Here is a 17450-nt window from a genome sequence, read left to right on the forward strand (position 1 = left end):
GCAGTACTCTCGTGTTATGGTACATTTAGGACATTTATCAATGCAAGCCATGGAGCAAGATCATCCCCCCTCTGGCTGGAGCGAGCCCCCAGACACCCCTCACTGGGCAGCCAGACCCAGTCCATCCCCTGGAGACTGCCCAGCTTCTGGAGGCTGTGGGACCCCAAGGGAGGCCCAGGAGCACAGCCTGTCTCCTGTGGCACTGCTTCCCATGACCCAGTGGCCCTGTGGAACAATTACATCAAGCTGCTTCTGTCCTGCATCCCAGGGGAGGGGGCAAAGTTTGAGCACTGCAGGCAGCTGTGGGAGCCTGTGGGTTTGCAAATCCTCACACTTATGTAGGAATGGCCAAGTCAGTTGTGCACATTTCATGCACAGGGCAGATGAGTTCTGGAATGACTGCCTGTTTTGGTTAGGCTGGCTGCACTTGTAAGCAAGCATCTTGTTAAGTGTTGAGAAATTAAGACAGCTAGCTGTATCTCTTAACCAAAAGCTGGAGGCAAAGCAGGAATTTCTAGCAGCACCTTTTCAAGCAAGGTCAGAACATGTTACAGATCTGTCCAAACACTAGTGCCAAGTTTTATGGGGCCAGTAAAATAGTTTGTATTACTTCAAAATTCAAAATGAGGATTGCAGATTACTCTTCCACTGCTTATAAACCCAGGTAAACTCCAGGAGTGTTCATGGGTGGACCAGGTCCAAACATAGAAGTACTTTAGGATTTCCTTAATTTGTGTGCACCTGGGTGATGTTCAGTAAGCTATCTTTAAGTTTTAAATAGCGCTCTTTTTAATTTTCCTTTTTAACTGGACGTGCCCTGCCAGGGCACCATGTGTCTCCCCTGCATAGTGTCTATTACCTTTCACATGTTTCCATCCCACAAGTATTTTAAAAGCCAGCCTAACTTACATTAATGACATGAGGCTCTTTGCCAACACACTAGCTGTTGCCATTTTCTTTTAAAGCTTGACCATGGAAGGTCAATGGATTAACACAGCCATCTGCAGAAACAGGAGAATGAGTGCTAATCTCTCCTGTGTCTGGAGGGGGTCTTTAGCTGTCCTGCATGGGGAGGAAGTGGTGCAGGAGTCCCATCTCCATCTTACCTTTGGTGAAACATCTCTCTGTTTATATGCTCATTTGGCTGGGGAGATAGTCCAAGAGGATTCAACTATTCACCTGCTTGTTAGGATGCTGATGGGATTTGAATTGCTTTGTCTGAGTCTCATTCTCCTGCCCAAGGTGCAGGGCAGGGGTCTGATGTCAGGTGGGAGCGTTTCTGCATACTGTGTCTGTGCTTAAAAGGGAGTAACCCCAGCCCAGGTACTGCTCAGAGATGGGACTGTGCCAAGATCCTCCCCAGAAGGGAAGCCCAAAGGCACTCCCATAACACTTAAGCACTGGTTTTGTTAAAACTATTTAAAACCACAAGCTTGAACAAGGTAGTTTCTGCAGCAAGAGAAAGCATGAAGTGAGACATTGGGCATAAGCTCTCCCTCATCCTCCATGCATCCTGACTACTACAACTCTTCTCCACTTTTCATGGCCTCCTGCCTTGCAACAAACTCATCCTCTGGGGGCCTCTGGAAAAAAATCTTTTCATGGCTTCTGCCCACATACATTCTACTTCCAGTCCGTGCACCACAGCTCTTCTGTGCCACAAGCTCCACCTGTCTCTGGGGGGACAGGTCCTGCTCCCCTCCCCACTGCTCAGCCACAGCTCTTGTAACACAGCACTGACACACACTCGTGCGGGTCGCTCTCCACCAGCGCTCCTGGGGATGTGTGGTGACAGCTCTGCAGGACAGCCAGCAGAGGTGACAGCCATGCCACACCTCCAGCAGACCAAGGCATCAGAGGCCTGGGCTCTCCCCAGCACCGCTGCTCTCTGTGGCCTTTTCAGAAAGGCTTTTCAGATGGCACTGGGCTGACGCAACATTCCCCTTCCAAGGGTCCCTTGTGTCAGGCTGGGTACAATCAGCCCCTCTTCCTTAAGCATAAGGGTTCTTGAAAGAAATACACCCATGGCATTTCATGCACTGCCCTTTCACTCAGCCTTCCTGGGGGGTTCTCCAGTGCTGGGACTACAGCAACCAGTGGAGAGGGGCTGTTGGGAAAAGCTATGGGAAAAAGGGATATAAAAGCCAGAAAACAAAAGTCAGATTTGCTGCCGTATATAAAAGAACACCACAAAAATGTGTTAACAGAGCAGTTGCACAGCAGGGTTTTCCCATGTCTAAGGCATATGGAAACTCTGTCAGTCTCTTCATCAGCACACAAAGTTCTGACCCAGCTGTGGTGCTGCAATACAGCCAAAGCCATTCTGGCTTGTGAAGGAACCTCCCCGCAAGGGGCTGAGCGCTGCTGGCACTTGGCACCAGGCTGTTGCACTTCATTCATCCAGCAAGACATCTGCAACCTCGCCGTCCCAAGGTTTTCTGCTATGATGTCCTTTGAATGAAAACACTCTGTGAAGAAGAACTGCTGGTTCACACCATTTGAAAACACAGAACTATAAAAAATTTCTTCTATATGGAAGAAGTATCTTTTCAGAGAGGTAAATCCTGCTCTCCTGTCCTCCAGTGCCAGCGGGAATCTGCCCTATTACCACTGAAGGCATGATCTGCAGCAAGAACAAAGGAATATTTAGAAATAGTTCTGCCCTTTCCATGCCTTCTCATTGGAGTAGAGATGTTATATCAAAACCCACATATTTCATCTTGAACACATCAAAAAAAGTCAATGTATTAAAAATCAAATTGTTCTTGTAAATAAATATTCTGATCTGTAGTGTTTCATTTGCGGGGCTATATTTTTAGCATACACCTTCACACCTTGAATTTTAACATTTTTTTTCATTGAGGGTTGGAATTATCCTTTCAAACCTTGCAGCTGAAGTACAATTTTTTCACAGAGCTGAGGCAGGTGTGCTGTAACTGCTGCTAGAGACTCTGCTGTGGTTTTACCATTGTCTAAGAGAGATAGGTTTGATTTTCTGAACTGCCAGCCCTCAGAACATCTCTTCTGAGAAGCTCTGACATGCATCTCTTCAGGGCCAGATTCTCAAGTCAGGTTGCACCACCATGAATTGGCCTCACAAGAATCTAAATTATCTCCTACTCCTTGCAGGAGACAGGCAAGAACAGGCATAACCTGAAAAACTTTGGATACTTCCAAATTCAATTAGTAAGAATTCCCTAGTCTGAAGGAAAAGCAACGGCTGAGGTTGGAATGGCCAGATTGATGTATTCAGGAAGATTGTGTCTTGATCAACAGCAGCTCAGAAAAACTTGCAACTCTGTTCCCTGGGCCAAATGTCTCTGCTCTGATTTGTTTGACTAGTCCCCAGCTAACACATTTCATTGGAAGTGATTGCCAGTACATCTCAATCAATCCTTCAAGAGGCTCTAAGCAGTGAGTGACCATTGACTATCAGGGAAGGCAACTTGTTTCTGTAAAATCTTTCCTTGGAAAATCAAGACATACTCAACTCACTCTGATCTCTTCATGTTTTCACTCTGCATGTAAACTTAACTGATTTATACTAGGAATATCTAGTAGTTCTAGAGCAATTGTCACTTCTCCCAGCTCTAAAGCAAGAAAATCAAGTGTTTTGATTCACTACACCACATTGCTACATGAGCAGTGTGTCTGTCTCTTGGAAATGGAAAACACATGGTCAGACCCATAGCCTATTTTTCCAAAAAGTGTGAGAGGATCTCTACTTTTGTCCACAGGGAAGTGTGCTTCTCTAGAGAGTGAACTGAGAGAGAGAACAGCACTGCATGGAACTGAGTCATTATGTGTCTGTATGCCACTCTGAGAACAAAATGGGAGGAACAAAATTTAAAGACAGAAGAATTTCTTTGTTCCTTCAAAGTGCATGCTCTCTTAGGAACTCCTGGGCTTCTCACAGGTAATAGCACCTGTATCTTCATAATCCCCAGACTGTAAAGATTAGATGCAAGTGAGACTTTGTCTCCCCACATTGAAATAGATAGCTGAATCCAGACCTCAGAGAACAAGGGTATTATGTTTCCCAAGAAAAGTGGTTTTATGTGAAAACCCATGCTACTGTATGTAACACCCAGTGAAAATCTTCCTAAATCTACAAAACACAAAGAGTCTGTGCTCTCCTTGACATAAGGGGGGTGTCTAATCATGCTAGAAGACAAACTAACATTACAGAATAGTCAGGGAGACACACTGGTACTTGAAGGAACACTTGTGACAGCGAACCCCATCACTAAAAGGTTATGGAAAAGGTCATCAAGAAGTCAGTTCCTTGTTTATGAAACAGGAGCTGTAAACCACAGCTGTGCAGAACTCAAGAAGCACATGTGAAGATGTGCTGCCCTCCTCCCGTCAAGAGCAGCAGGCCCCCAGCAGCAGAGAGCATGTGATCCTCAGGCACACCGCAGTGCTGTGCTGCTGCCTTAAGGTCCCCTGCAGCAACTCCCACATTGCAGTCAATTAAAGGCAAATTCTGCCTATTACGTGAGGATGGGCCCATCCAATTAAGTCTGACTAATGACATCTAAGAACCATTATATGGAAACCTGGATCAACAGGTTATTTTTTAAGAAGAGGTGATTAATAAAAAAAAATCTCTGAAGACCAAATTCCCTGGATTGACAAATACTCCAGCTATATCAAGAGAGACAGATCCACAAAGCATGTCTCATGCTACTTTGGACAAAGGACTGCTCACATGCTGAGCACTGGAAGCCAGCAGAAATGTGTGCTGATTCACCTGACCTCTGTATACTCCACAAACTGGAACCTGATAAATGCCTGCCACTTATCTGTGTCAAACCTCAGCTATACTGCCACTGAAAATACCAGTGCATGATACTGCACTGACAGCACTGCAAATTATTTACTATTCCCCAGAACCTGTCATGAGCCCCAAGAGTGGTTTCTCCATCAACTCTGCCCGTTTTCATTTGGTAAACAATGACATTTCCCCTGCTTTACAACTGAAGCTAAAAATAGCATCTTTCATTTCATAACTTCCTGAACTTTATCAAAAATGTGTTTGATGTGTTTTATGCAGCAAGCACCGGCACTAGGAACAAACTGAGGGTATGAGCAGCTGTGAAGAACCTACACAGGACCAAAGAAAATTAGGTGTTGAAACAATCATGTCCCTTCAGGAGGAGATGATGCTTTGAGCAGATTACAAAATACCACAAATTGCAAAGTAACACACCACCTTTAAAAAACAGATTTCCAAGGAAACAATTCAAACAGTATAGTTTTGGGTTTATTTCTGTTCTTTTTTTCCCTCATTTTATTGAATGAAACAAAACAAAACAGACAAACACAAGAAATAAGATCAGTGTTCCTCACATCCATCTCCACAGTAGTCCTTCAGAGTCAACAGCTGCGAGCTCCTCCAAGCACAAAGGCCAAGAGAGACCACAGGGCCACAATACCAGAGATTCTAAGAGATAAGAATAATAAAATGCTGTTAGGCTACCTATATGTACGGCTTAAATTTTTGTTTATTAAGTGCTTAGATTCTTTTTCAAACCACATCAAGGCAGAAATTCACCCTTCATGAGCCTCATTGTCACCACCTCACAAGAGGGGTGCACTTTGAATCTGGAATTCTCTCCCACTACCGAGCTTTCAACTCAGCTGTAGAAAAAAACCCAGATCCATCCCACACCTGAGATTCTGCCTCCCTCTCACCAAGCTTATTAGAGCTGGTGCTACAGCTCATTAAAATTACCACCTCTCTGCTGTGACAGCACATCCGTAGTTTTGTGCTGTCCTTGGGGTAGCATTCCTGGGTTAACGAGCGAGATTAAAGTCCAGCAGCCCAGGGCTGAAAGCTCACGAGCAGCCACTCAGCACCTGCTTCTGAATCCACTGCAAACACGACGCAGGCTGCTGCTGTGCCAGGGCCTCGGACCCGAAAGTAATGCTTCTCCCCACCCACCCCATTCCCGCGATCCCGCAACTCACTGCAGCAGGCAGTTCACGCTCGGCGAGTGCCTCCAGTGGCGGTACACGGAGACCTGCAGGTGAGGGTGGTGCCTGTAATTCCGCAGGACGAGCCTGACGCTGCAATGAAAGCACGGCTTGAGCTCAGCCCGCAGGCTGCTTACAGCACCCCACAGCTCAGGGCAGGAATTTCTATCCAAGAGCTGTCACAGCAGAGAGAGGGTGGGACAAAGGCCTGGATGAGAGGAAAAGAGGACTGAAAGTTAAGGTTTTCTGATCACTTACTCCTTGTATTTACTGGAGAGCAGAATGAACTGGTTCTTTGAAAGCCGTCTGACATCAAAGCGACCACAAGCTTTAAACTCTTGGTAAATCTCTTCCTCGGTCAGCCCTGGCCAGCCTCGGACATGAACAACCAAGGCAGGGGGATGATGGCAAGGAGAATCTTCCCCAGAAAAATTCTGGAAAATATACAGTATTGAGACATATCTGAATTTGGAATCACTATAGAGCCACTATTAATATAATCAGAAAATATGCAGAACATGACAAACAAATGACAGGTTGTATAATACTGCTGTTGGTGTAAAATTAATTTTGTTTTGTCCCAGTGTTCATCTAAATATTGTCACAAAAGCAAACTGTCATGACTACCATTGAGAAACTACCTGAGAAACAGCAATGTAAACTGGCTAATGCCATCTTACAGAATAACAGCATAAATACATTTTGCAAAGCAGTGCCAAGGTGGGCCCCAGCACCAGTGGATTCCTCTCCTCTGAGGAAGCTATGAAGTAGGCTACTGACCTATGCACCCCACAAACAGGTCACAGACCTGCAATTCATACGCACAATGTTTGAAGCACCACCTCGGATGAAATTCACTTTGTTCACGTCCTCAGCCAACACGGTGAGATACTGTGAGAAAGAGGGCTCAGCCTCCACCACATCACTAAATCAGAAAACAAAAGAGAACAAAGTTTTGTTTCTCCAGTACTGCACTGCTATAGTTCAAGCTCTTCAACTAGTGACAAAATAGGTATTTTAGATCTTAGTATCTTCCTACAGAAGTCATAAAGCTGCAAGAAAAGGGAAGGGAACTCAGCTGAAGGCACTGATTCACAGAGATTTCAAAAATGGAAACTAATGGAAAATTATTTGACCCTTACCCAAGTGAACTGAACTTGAGAGAGCCTGTTCAAGAATAAAGAAGTCACAATGTCATTTCCCAACCTCTGAGCCATCACATGGCCCCTGATTTCATTTTTAAAATGTCAGCTTTGACATAAAACTACTACTTTCAGATTTATAAAATAAAAATCTAATTAGAACATGACATTTCCAATAACACTTCCTTTTGTCCAAAAGGAAGACCAGTCTGTGAAACAAAAAGTCAGTCAGACCAAAAGGAAGACTGTTTTCCATAGGAAAAACATCCCATGTAATACAATTTTCATTCAACACTTAAACATTACTCACTCTGTGGATTTGCACAGTAGCAAATGAGCTGACATCAGAAGAACTAGAGAAAGGAATAATGAGGTGACATGAGAAGAAAGCTAGAGAAACACTGCTAAATACATAGAAAGCAAAAATGCATTGAAGTGCAGCTAAGTTACTAAGAGCAACAGACTGTATATAAACAAATATTTCTTAGCATCAAATAGATCTAGAGAGAACAAAAAGATTGCCAAATCCCAACACAACCTCTGAAGGAGTTTTAAAGAAGCATTTTACCTGAACCACAGAGAAATGCATCATAGCCTGCCTCATGAGGAAGTATCTTCTCAGCTGTAAGTGTCCAACAAAATCAGGAAGAAGTAAACACATCTAGCATGCTGTAAAAACTACTACACTGCAAAATCCTAATTCGTAAGATCCACTATTCTGAAGGTTCTTTTCCCCCTCCCCTCAACTCTGTTTCCTTCCTCACCCTGAAAACTTTACACCCAGTAAAAAATCTGTGCTTCTAGCATGCATTTTAAAACAACACCAAAAAAGAAGCAGCAGTTACATGAATGCCTGAAAAGCTTAGCAAGATGCACATTAAAATATTTAACTTTTATGAAAGTCTAACCCAAACTGTGTCGTCTATGTTACTGATGGTATGGGAACCATTTCAAACACAGGAGGCCCTGTGCTGCAGGACACAATGCTGCCAGGAGAAGCCAGAAAACATCTGCCTCACAGCCAGTATCACACCATGTCCTGGACACAACCTCCTGCACAGGCATCACTTAATCCTGCACACCAGCCACTGAGCTCCTGCTACTTTGCCATTAGTTCCTTCTACCTTCCCTTCTAAGACAGCTGTTTCCCACCTCCCCTTGCCCCTTCCAAGGGCTCCTGACTTCACAGCCCAAGTCAGGTTCAGTTCAGCCCAACACAGTGTAAGTGCTGTCTGTACCAGCAGCATGAGGCAAACCTGCCCTGCATTTCCCTCAGCAGCTACCAGGCATGTGCAGAACACACGTCTTGGGAGCCAGGTCTGGGTCTGGACAAAAATGTGTCTCAGCAGCTCTGGGCAAATTCAACAGACACACTGGCATTCCCTCATGCTTTGTATGTGGTCACCCACAGAGTACAACAAAACTCTTTTGATCATTCTGACTCTGAAAATTTGCTTCAGAACATACCGTATCTTGAGCAGCCACTTGCAAGAGCTATAACAGGGCACGGTGGACCTTTGGGATTCAGGTTGCTGCTGAAGACAAGTGGATGTGTGATATTTTTGTCCTTGCTCAGTATGTTAGAGAAAAGTTACTGTTCTCTAGTGACCTGTAGCTTCATTTCAGAAAACGCTACTGGAGACTTTAAAATGAACGTTGGTAGGCCTCCAGGAAAAGGCAAAAATACTTACTTGAGTAATATCTACCAGTTTTCTTCCTGAAAACTAACTCCTAAATATTTCCTTAGTCTCTTCCCTCACTCAAAACTTGTGAGCAGCAAATTTGTTCTAATTGCATTCAAAACAAAAAAAAAGTGAGCAGAACTAAAACTGCAGGAAAGAGGTTTACTAGATGGTCCTATTTGAATGGGGAACCCTGGAGGTTAAAGAGATACCCCTGGAATGAATGAAATAAAACAAAGAACAGTCAAGTAGAAGATGCAGTCTGAAATTGCTAATAAACAAACCCTCAGAATCCCAGTACTGTTTTAAAAAAAAATATTAATTTTCCATCTCCTTCTTGGGACCAGGGGGGTAACAGGAAACAGGCAAAATTTTCCTTTCCTTGGCAAAATTGACATGCAAAAAAATTAATTCACAAAAGAAGTGTGAAGTAAGTCTCCTACTACATCAGGACTATGCTCATGAGGTACAACATCTACTCGTCCTCCTTTTGAACAGTGTATTTAGTTACTGCTCTGGGCTCAGTGCAGCCCTCCTTAGGACAGGCATTTGAAATTGGGATGTATTTTCACCATGAACTGCAACCTACTCATTTCAGAACGTGGCATAAGCAACATAATTCTTAAGCTGAGTGTACAGTTGTATGCAAGCCAAATTTGCAACCAATGAAATAATGGCAATTCAATGCATAAAGAGACTCAGAACAAGTAATTTACTACACAATTTCTTTATAACAAAGATGTGCAAATCCTTTGCTCTTAAATTTAGAAAGACAAGGATCCAATTGAAAAGCATTTGAGAGGAGGGAAAGTATGAACATGGGAAATGGCTGACTGTGAAATATCTTTCCAAAGAAGACACAGGGATTGCTGAAAGCTCTATTGGCCACCACTTACCTGGACAAAACTGCATATGCCTCCAAAAGACTAGATACTCGAGGAAACAGACATTTCTATAAAAGAACAGTGTATCAGAAAACCAACCACGACAGACCTTATGGTGAGTTCAGCTACTTACATTGCCAATTTGTTAAATGAGATCTAAAATTAGAACTTCCCAAGGCAATACTGAGAACTGTTTGCAGTTCCATTATTATCACAGGGCACTGAGGAAAGATATCCTCTCTCTTGGGTGAAACACAGGTTTAAATTTCAAACAAAAAAACCTGTGCATCTCACCTTCTGCACAGATTTTGTTACAGTCTTGGTGTCTATGATGACAGGAAACAGGTTGTGAATGTTCCTTTTAAATTCCTCATAGCTTTCTGAAAGCAAAGCACATGGAGTGGAGAAAGGCATCAGGAAACTGGGGAAAATCCAATGCAACGCAAAGTAATAGGAAAAATAAGTGACAGCAAGCAACGATGCCATCTCCAGCATTCAGAACTCAGAAGAGGCAACCAGCCCTGCTGCTGGCTAAGCCCTGCAGGTGTCTGTGTTGGCAAATAGCCACTGCACCTCCTGTTCCTCCCCCAGTGCAAAGGCAGCAGCCCAGGACAGCAGCTACGCACAGCAGTACCTGGGAGGGGCCTGTAGAACTTGTCGTGAAGATGCATAAGGTCCATCAGCATGTTGTGTCCCACCAGGGGCTACGGGAGGAACACAAACACATCAGCCCGTTGGAGCACATTTCTGAAGAGAGCTCAGAGATGAACAACACAGGCACACTCAACAGCTGTAACCCTTTCCTCCAGCAGACAACATCCACACACACTCACACAGGAGTCATTCAGGCCGCAAGGCTCACAGGAGGACTACTGCCTTCAGGAAATCAGACTTGTGGATTCCCTGAGAGGGTATTTTCTTAGCAGCATTCTATTTTCAGTGGACCTAAGGAGCTAAGTGGATTCAGGGTTCAGCTGAATAAGGTTCCAGACATCAGATTTATATGCTCACTCGCAAGGATAAGGATGGTCTTTGCTGCACGTCACCCACAGTCCTCTAAAGCTGAAATCCATTTGACAAGCTGCATACAGAACATAACAATTTCCACACTAAGTCAAACCAATGGTCCACTTGGTCCAATAAACTGATCTGACGCATGCTGAAAAGCACAGCTTGCCCAAAAGGCAAGAATCTGCTCAGCTTTCTTAGATGGTGACTCAAACAGTAACACCAGCACTTTTAATATTGCATTTAACACAGCAAAATTTAAAAAATATGAAAATGAGAGTAGGGTTAAGGCATTTTACCTTCTTGACGTTAACAAGCATTTGGAAGAGGTTGGTAAAGCCCCGGGCAGACAGGAGAATGAGCTTTTGCTGACAGTGGTCATAAGAAGAGTTCTCCAGAAACTGACGATGCTCTGGACTCACTTTTTTTACCATCACCTAAAAAGAACAGTCACTGAGTATCTCAGCCTCCAGTGTTAGTTGCATGTACGTTGCTTACTGGGGTTCAGTAATGCTGAGGTCAAATTCAGCTTCAAGGCACTGAAGGACAGAAAACTGCATCCCCTGGGACCTTGGGACTGTCTCACTTCCATATGGAGATCAGTGCTCAAGTAACTAAACAGGCCTGCTCAAAGTGTGTCTTAATTGTGCTTCTCTACTTAAGAGGATGATTCCTACCAAAGGGCTTTTCTGAGCACAAATTAATGTAATTCAACTTAACTTGATACCAATATGGTAAGTTCATGGTACCAAAAACCCAGAAACAAACAGCAATCATACAAGCAGAGTTGCCAAAGGCAATGCTTCAGATGAGAAGACTGGGTAAATCTGACAGTCTGGGGGCACTGGTTATCAGACTAAAGTAGGAGTAATGCAAAAAAAAAAAAGATTTCTGTAAGCTAATTCTAAGCAACTGACTGATATCATACCCATAACCCATAGTATGAGAAGTCTACAACCATAGTTTTACTGCAGAAAATATTGCACTGAATGTAAAATACCAGTAGTGAATAGCAAAACAGCAAGTCACAGAGTGAAAGTCTTCAAAGCAACTTCATGGCAGAAGTCAGCAAAGGAAAACCACACAAAATGCTAAAACTGTACATTCTTGTGGAGGTATTGAAGGAGGGACTCAATAAAGTCTAAAGACATGGAGAGAGTACCTCCAGAAGTGCTCAAGGACAAGCACTTCCATTTAAAAGGATTTTGGGGATACTGGACAAACAGAAACCAGAGTTGCTCAGTTTTCTGTGTCCCTTTTCTTAGGATCCTGCAATCAACATTTAATTTGTCATTGTCTTCTCCTCCTCCTGGACCCTATCATTAAAAGTACAAGCAACATTTCAGAGTCCCTGCAAGAATGCCAGTCCTATCTGCCCAGAGAGAAATCCTTTTTTCACAAGGTCGACACTTCCATCTCACCTTCTTGTCTCCAAGAGGCTCTGTCCAAACATTTTCAAGAGCCTGCCTCAGAACCAGCTGAACTTCAATTACATGATAGCCTATGACAGACAAAAAAAAAAAAAAATGCAATAGAAGCTTCAGAGGCGCAGACAAGCCCATTAAGGAAAACACGCCATTCCTCTAGACAGACGGACTGACATGTCTTTCCCCCAACATAGAGAAAATATTCCTCAATCTATGATCCTGATACATTACCACACACAGTGACTGAAAGAAAACAAAACAAAAAACATAGACACACACACACAAAAAACCCCAAGAAAACAACAACCGCAAACCCACAGAAATAAACAAAACACAAAAAAAACCCCCAAAAATCACAGGCAAATGAGCTTTTGTTTTTCCTGGAGGAAAGGAAAAGACTAACTGAAGAGGGAGGAAAAGGACGCTCTCTTGTTTGGGACAGTTTCAGAGCAAGCACACAAAGGGTACCAATGCACTTTCCCCCACAGCTGACAAGGAACTAACCCAGTCCTCTTCTGAATAGCATTAAAAGAGACATCTGAATCAGTCTTCTTGCTTACTTAAATAAATGTCTTTCTTATCACAGGTGCTCACCAGTGCCACACTCTATTAAAATATCAGTATCATATATAGTTGACAAAGCAGATAAAAAGCACAGCACAGTCTCCATCCCTCTTATTGCATACTCTGCAAAAAAACTCAACAGACAAAGCCTTGAACACTGCGTTCTTCCTAACTTTTTCTATATTATATTCCCAGACCTACAAGGTTAAGTTTTGGGTTCTGTGTGTAAACCTACAAATTATTCCCTGCAAAAATTCCCAGTTCTTCAAGTCAGCACAGAAGCTCCTCAGCTCTGCTACAGTGCTCCCAAAACCTAACACAGGGGCTAAGTGACCTGTTTATTCCCACTGGCATATATGTGTCTCTATGGGGCTCCCTGTTGCTCCAATGAGAGGGACTTAACTGAAAGGAGGGGAAGAAAATAAAAAACTGGATCACCCAGAATTTGAAGCATGTAAAATGTAATCCTGATTCAGAGTAACTACAAATTCTCCAGCTGCTGCTCAGAAAAAGCACAAAATGGAAGTCAATTACCACAAAGCATGCTCCAAGCATCCAGACATCCACTTCTGCTTCAGAAAGAGCTACCACCCCAACAGAGCAAAGCACAAGAGCCCAGAGATGAACTCCTGACAGACGCTAAAGTATAAACTGGGGTTAAGAGTTGTAAAGGCAGGATGGGCACTGGTGCTTTCCCTTTCAATAGAGCAATTTAACAAAAGAAAGGACAGTTACAGCCCCAGAGGTTCACAAGAAATTATGAACCCACTCAGAGCCCATAGTCTCTCTAAGAGAGACACAGCTTCATACCATTCAGATCCTGAAGGATCATAGTATCCTCTTCTTCAGCTGCAGCTATCCAAGAGGTCACTTCATCAATAGCTTTCTTCAGGACATCCCTGTTACTAGTGCTGGATGAGGGGAAAGAGGCAGTGTAAGAAATGCTCTTTACAGGTGAAGCCTTGTGCCTTGCTGTAGGAATGCAAAAGCTTCATTTCCCAACATGCACCCAATTCTCCACATAATATCCTGTGGTCTCGATCTTCCTTCAGACACCGTGGCATGCTGGAACAGCTGGCAGCGAGGCGTTCAGTCCAACAGGTTTCAGTATTTCTACAAAACGTGATCTGAGTGAAGCTGAGCCATGGGCACAGTACTGAGGAGACACCTCTTTGAGAAGTGCTCACCTGCAGACTTTCCAGGTACCTGCTGAGAGCTGCTGCCTAAGGATCTTCTCCTGTACCTCATTCATGTATGGGATTCCATCCTTGAAGAACTGACGGGAGAGAAAACGCCAAGTTGGTTACATTCCCCTGGATTTTCTCACAGCACATTAGAGAATCAGCAGATTAGTCAGGACAAACAAACTGTAGGCAATCCAACAAGTATGGAGGAAAGAAAAGGATGTTTGTCAATGGTAATCAATTTTTTTGTTCTTCTTTTACTTTTCCTTTAATAAGATGCTTCTAAGAGTCAAGAAGTGGGATGCTTCCTGCCCAGAACGGCAAAACAGGACTCATGGGATGACAAGAGTCTGTATTTTATGGGAAATGTGGCAATACATAAGATGCTGGTAAACTGATACTTCTACACCTTCATGGATAGTAAAGACACCCACCACGGTTTGTTTAGCAAATCCTTAGCTTACCAAAGATGAGGTTTTGGGGGTTTTTTTTGAGGCAGGAGAATCTGAGGCTGCCAAGGATGTGGTTATTGCCTTTAAATTAGTTCAGAAAAAAGAGCACTCACTACCCCTTGTTGATAACAAACTGCATGATGCATTCATACTTTAGGAAGATGCTATTTACCCTAGAAACGTAACATTTAGGGATACCAATCTGATTTTTTCTGCAGTTGCACAGATTTCCTCTGTTCTGCATTTCTGGCAGAGATTACATACCTTGTTGTAGTCAAAGCCATAATGAGACAGGAACTGAATACTAGATGCAGAGAGGGTGAATTCGACATCCCTTATTCCCAGAGTTGAGGGAAAGAGAAAAAAGTTGTACGAATGCACCACATACCTAAAATGAAAAGAAAAATATCTCTAGAAGATAATTATAGAATTAACTCTGCCCAAAGGAAATTATGCATAAAATCTCTACTGCACTATCCTCATTGCAACAGAAAACTTTTTTACTTACTTGTTTGAATTTTCTTTTGAGAATATTGCCAGCCCTGCAAGAAAGAAACCTCTGTTGAGACGGCAGCATTTAGCTGGCTGTCTACTGACAGTGTGCAAATTAGATGAGAGATGTGGGGAACCCCTCAAGAAATACATGCTTTCCATTCAGGAATGTCACTGTGCCATCCTAGCAGCAACTGCCAGGCCACTCCCTGGATTCCTGAGAACTGCACAGGACAAGCTTTCACTGCTATGTGGGAAAATGAGTCAAATTTGAATTAAACAACAAATACACTGAGCAATAGGCAAGAGGTGAGATGGTGATGAGCCTCTGACTGTGCATACACAGATGAGTCTGTGGGTCCAACTACACTACATTTGTGTTTGGAACAAGCTGGGCACCACAGAGGACTGAAACATGGGTTTTACTTCTCAGGTTTTGTTTTTTTTTTTTTCTTCTGTTAATCCCTAAAAGGCACATGATGATCGTACATACCCCAAGACTCTGAACAAGATGTCAAACTGTTTTCAAGCTGTCTTCTTGACTCCTTACTGGTTCTTAACTGTCAATAGCTCTCCTTCACAGACCGCTCCTCATGCTGGTTTGTTATTTTAGGAATAACAGAAATAGCAGCCTTCATTTTCCTCACAGTCCCCTTACTCATAATGCCCTGTATCAAATGACACTGCTTTGAAAAGGAGCTGCTGCTTCTTACTTGCATCCTCTGATTTAAAAGCCTTGTATTTTTAACTGTGACCTTTACATACAGTCAACTTTAGACCCATAAAAACGATACAGCCCACGTGACTTTATTTATTAAAAAGCTGATAGAGTTAAATATCAGAGGGGGGGAAACCCAACAAGCAAACATCTCTGGAATGAGTGAATTAAGGCTGAGCCACCTGCAGGACTCACCTGTTAGCAAAAGGCCAGTTACCTGTACGACCTCGGGAGAGCAGAGCCGCACTTACCGAGCTGAACAAGAGTGAAGCGCTGAACACTCTGCCTGGCCTTCGCATACCGCTCCGCAGGGGAGTCAAACAGGCTAGGAACAAAACCAGAATTGGGGAGAGTGGACATAAGAAGGGTTGCTATGCACAGGTTGTTCTCACAGGGCTAGAGCAACAAGTCTCCCTGACATTTCAATTCCAACAGCTTTACCTGGGCTCGTTGTTTTGTAGGGAAGTTGAATGCAAACCAGTAAACTCCAGATCAAGGGCTGTTGAAGTGGAAAGAACACAAGAGAATCTGAATTTGAGGCATGAGCTTCACCACCACCAGGACGGGGGTCTCTCACATTCTTCCCTTCACCGCAACATTTGTCAAACCACAGGAAGCAGGCTCAAAAGAAAAAGCTTCGGGGTCGCACCTCCAGCTGCCTCATTCCTGTGGCAGGATGAGGCAGGGACACCTCCCCCAGCCCCTCAGGAGGAGCCTGCCTCACCCTGTGCTGTGTTCGTGCCCCCACCCCGAACCCCTAGCACCCCTGGCCCCCAGCCGGCCGAGCCGAGGCCAGCACCGCAGTCGGGGTTCCGTTTCCCCGTTTGCATCCCCGCGCCTCAGCGCTCGCTGTTCTGGGCGCAGCAGCGCCATTATCGGCTGCAACACCCCTCAGTGCCCGGGTCCCCACGTCGGGCAGGGCCCAGCCGCCCCTCTGCGCGGCCGGGCGGGAGCCGACGGCAGCACTGGGGGCCACACGAGACGCCCCCGAGGCTCACCCACGAATGTGGCATCGAGGATGCGGCGCCTGAGGCGCGGCAGGCGCTGGGCAAAGTCCTCGGCGCCCACGTCCATCGCCGCCCGCCCGCGGCCCGCCCGGCGCGCCTGCGTGCCCGGCGCTGCCCCGCGAGGCGGTCCGCACTAAGGGGTGGGAAAGGCAGCGCCTCGGGAGCTTCCAGCGTGACCCGAGCGGTGGGAACGAAGGACTGGGAGGTTTAGGCTGGGAATTGGAGAGGCTGCGAAGGCGCCCGGCACAGCCCCCGCTGACACGGAGCGCAGGGGCAGCTCCCACTGCGCGTCTGCTGGAAATACAGATCGCACAGCGGCCGTCACTATCTGAGAGTTATTATTATGAACCAACAACTAGGTAAAAATCCAGTGGTTTTTTTTTTTATTATGTCTGAGGATTTAATAAAGATGCCAGAACCGGGCCGGGCTCACTCTGCACGCTGCTGAACCCCAGCACTGACCCTTGGCGTTCCCTTCTCCTGCCCCAGAGCGCACACACAAGGCAGCAGACACAGCACCCCGACACAGGCACCGGAGTTGCACTGACCAGGCTGGCCGCCCTGAACTGGCCTGTCAGAGGCTTCCACACACTGTCTGTGGGGATTTCACAGCCTGGTTGTAGCTGGGAGCTGTGCCGAGCCAGCAGGCAGAGATGCTGACAGCACCAGCCTGTGCCAAGCAGCAGACACAGAAGGGGAGAATGGGGCTTCTTATTCCCTATAGAAAGAGTTTCTGCAGCTCCCCTTCTAAACCTATCCATGTGGTTAAGCAGTTAGAATCTCAGGATTGCAAGAAAGGTGCAAAGATGAGTTGGGAGTTTAACATTTTCACTAAGACTTTGCACATCTTTATCACAGTTCTAAACATTAATGTAATGTCTACACTTTGCTAGGTTCGACTGGCAGTGTAC

General features: G+C 44.8%; 1 protein-coding gene across 1 annotated transcript; it reads right to left on the reverse strand.

Moving 5' to 3' along the window:
- Window positions 1-5256: 5256 nt before the first annotated feature.
- On the reverse strand, window positions 5257-17001 carry PNLDC1 (PARN like ribonuclease domain containing exonuclease 1). The gene is made up of 19 exons (XM_041423617.1): window positions 16531-17001; window positions 15974-16031; window positions 15784-15857; window positions 14831-14864; window positions 14587-14710; window positions 13874-13962; window positions 13497-13597; window positions 12117-12196; window positions 10995-11132; window positions 10322-10391; window positions 9982-10067; window positions 9700-9755; window positions 8589-8656; window positions 7690-7743; window positions 7432-7474; window positions 6805-6904; window positions 6238-6413; window positions 5974-6072; window positions 5257-5446 (listed from the first exon to the last, which is right to left on the reverse strand). Exons 1-19 carry the CDS (start codon window positions 16604-16606, stop codon window positions 5380-5382), a joined length of 1593 nt encoding a protein of 530 aa, XP_041279551.1. The 5' UTR covers window positions 16607-17001; the 3' UTR covers window positions 5257-5379.
- Between the last annotated feature and the right edge of the window lie 449 nt (window positions 17002-17450).

The sequence above is a fragment of the Onychostruthus taczanowskii genome, unplaced genomic scaffold, assembly GCF_017590055.1.
Source record: "Onychostruthus taczanowskii isolate IOZ18803 unplaced genomic scaffold, ASM1759005v1 scaffold8, whole genome shotgun sequence".
In the NCBI taxonomy this organism is placed as follows: domain Eukaryota; kingdom Metazoa; phylum Chordata; class Aves; order Passeriformes; family Passeridae; genus Onychostruthus; species Onychostruthus taczanowskii.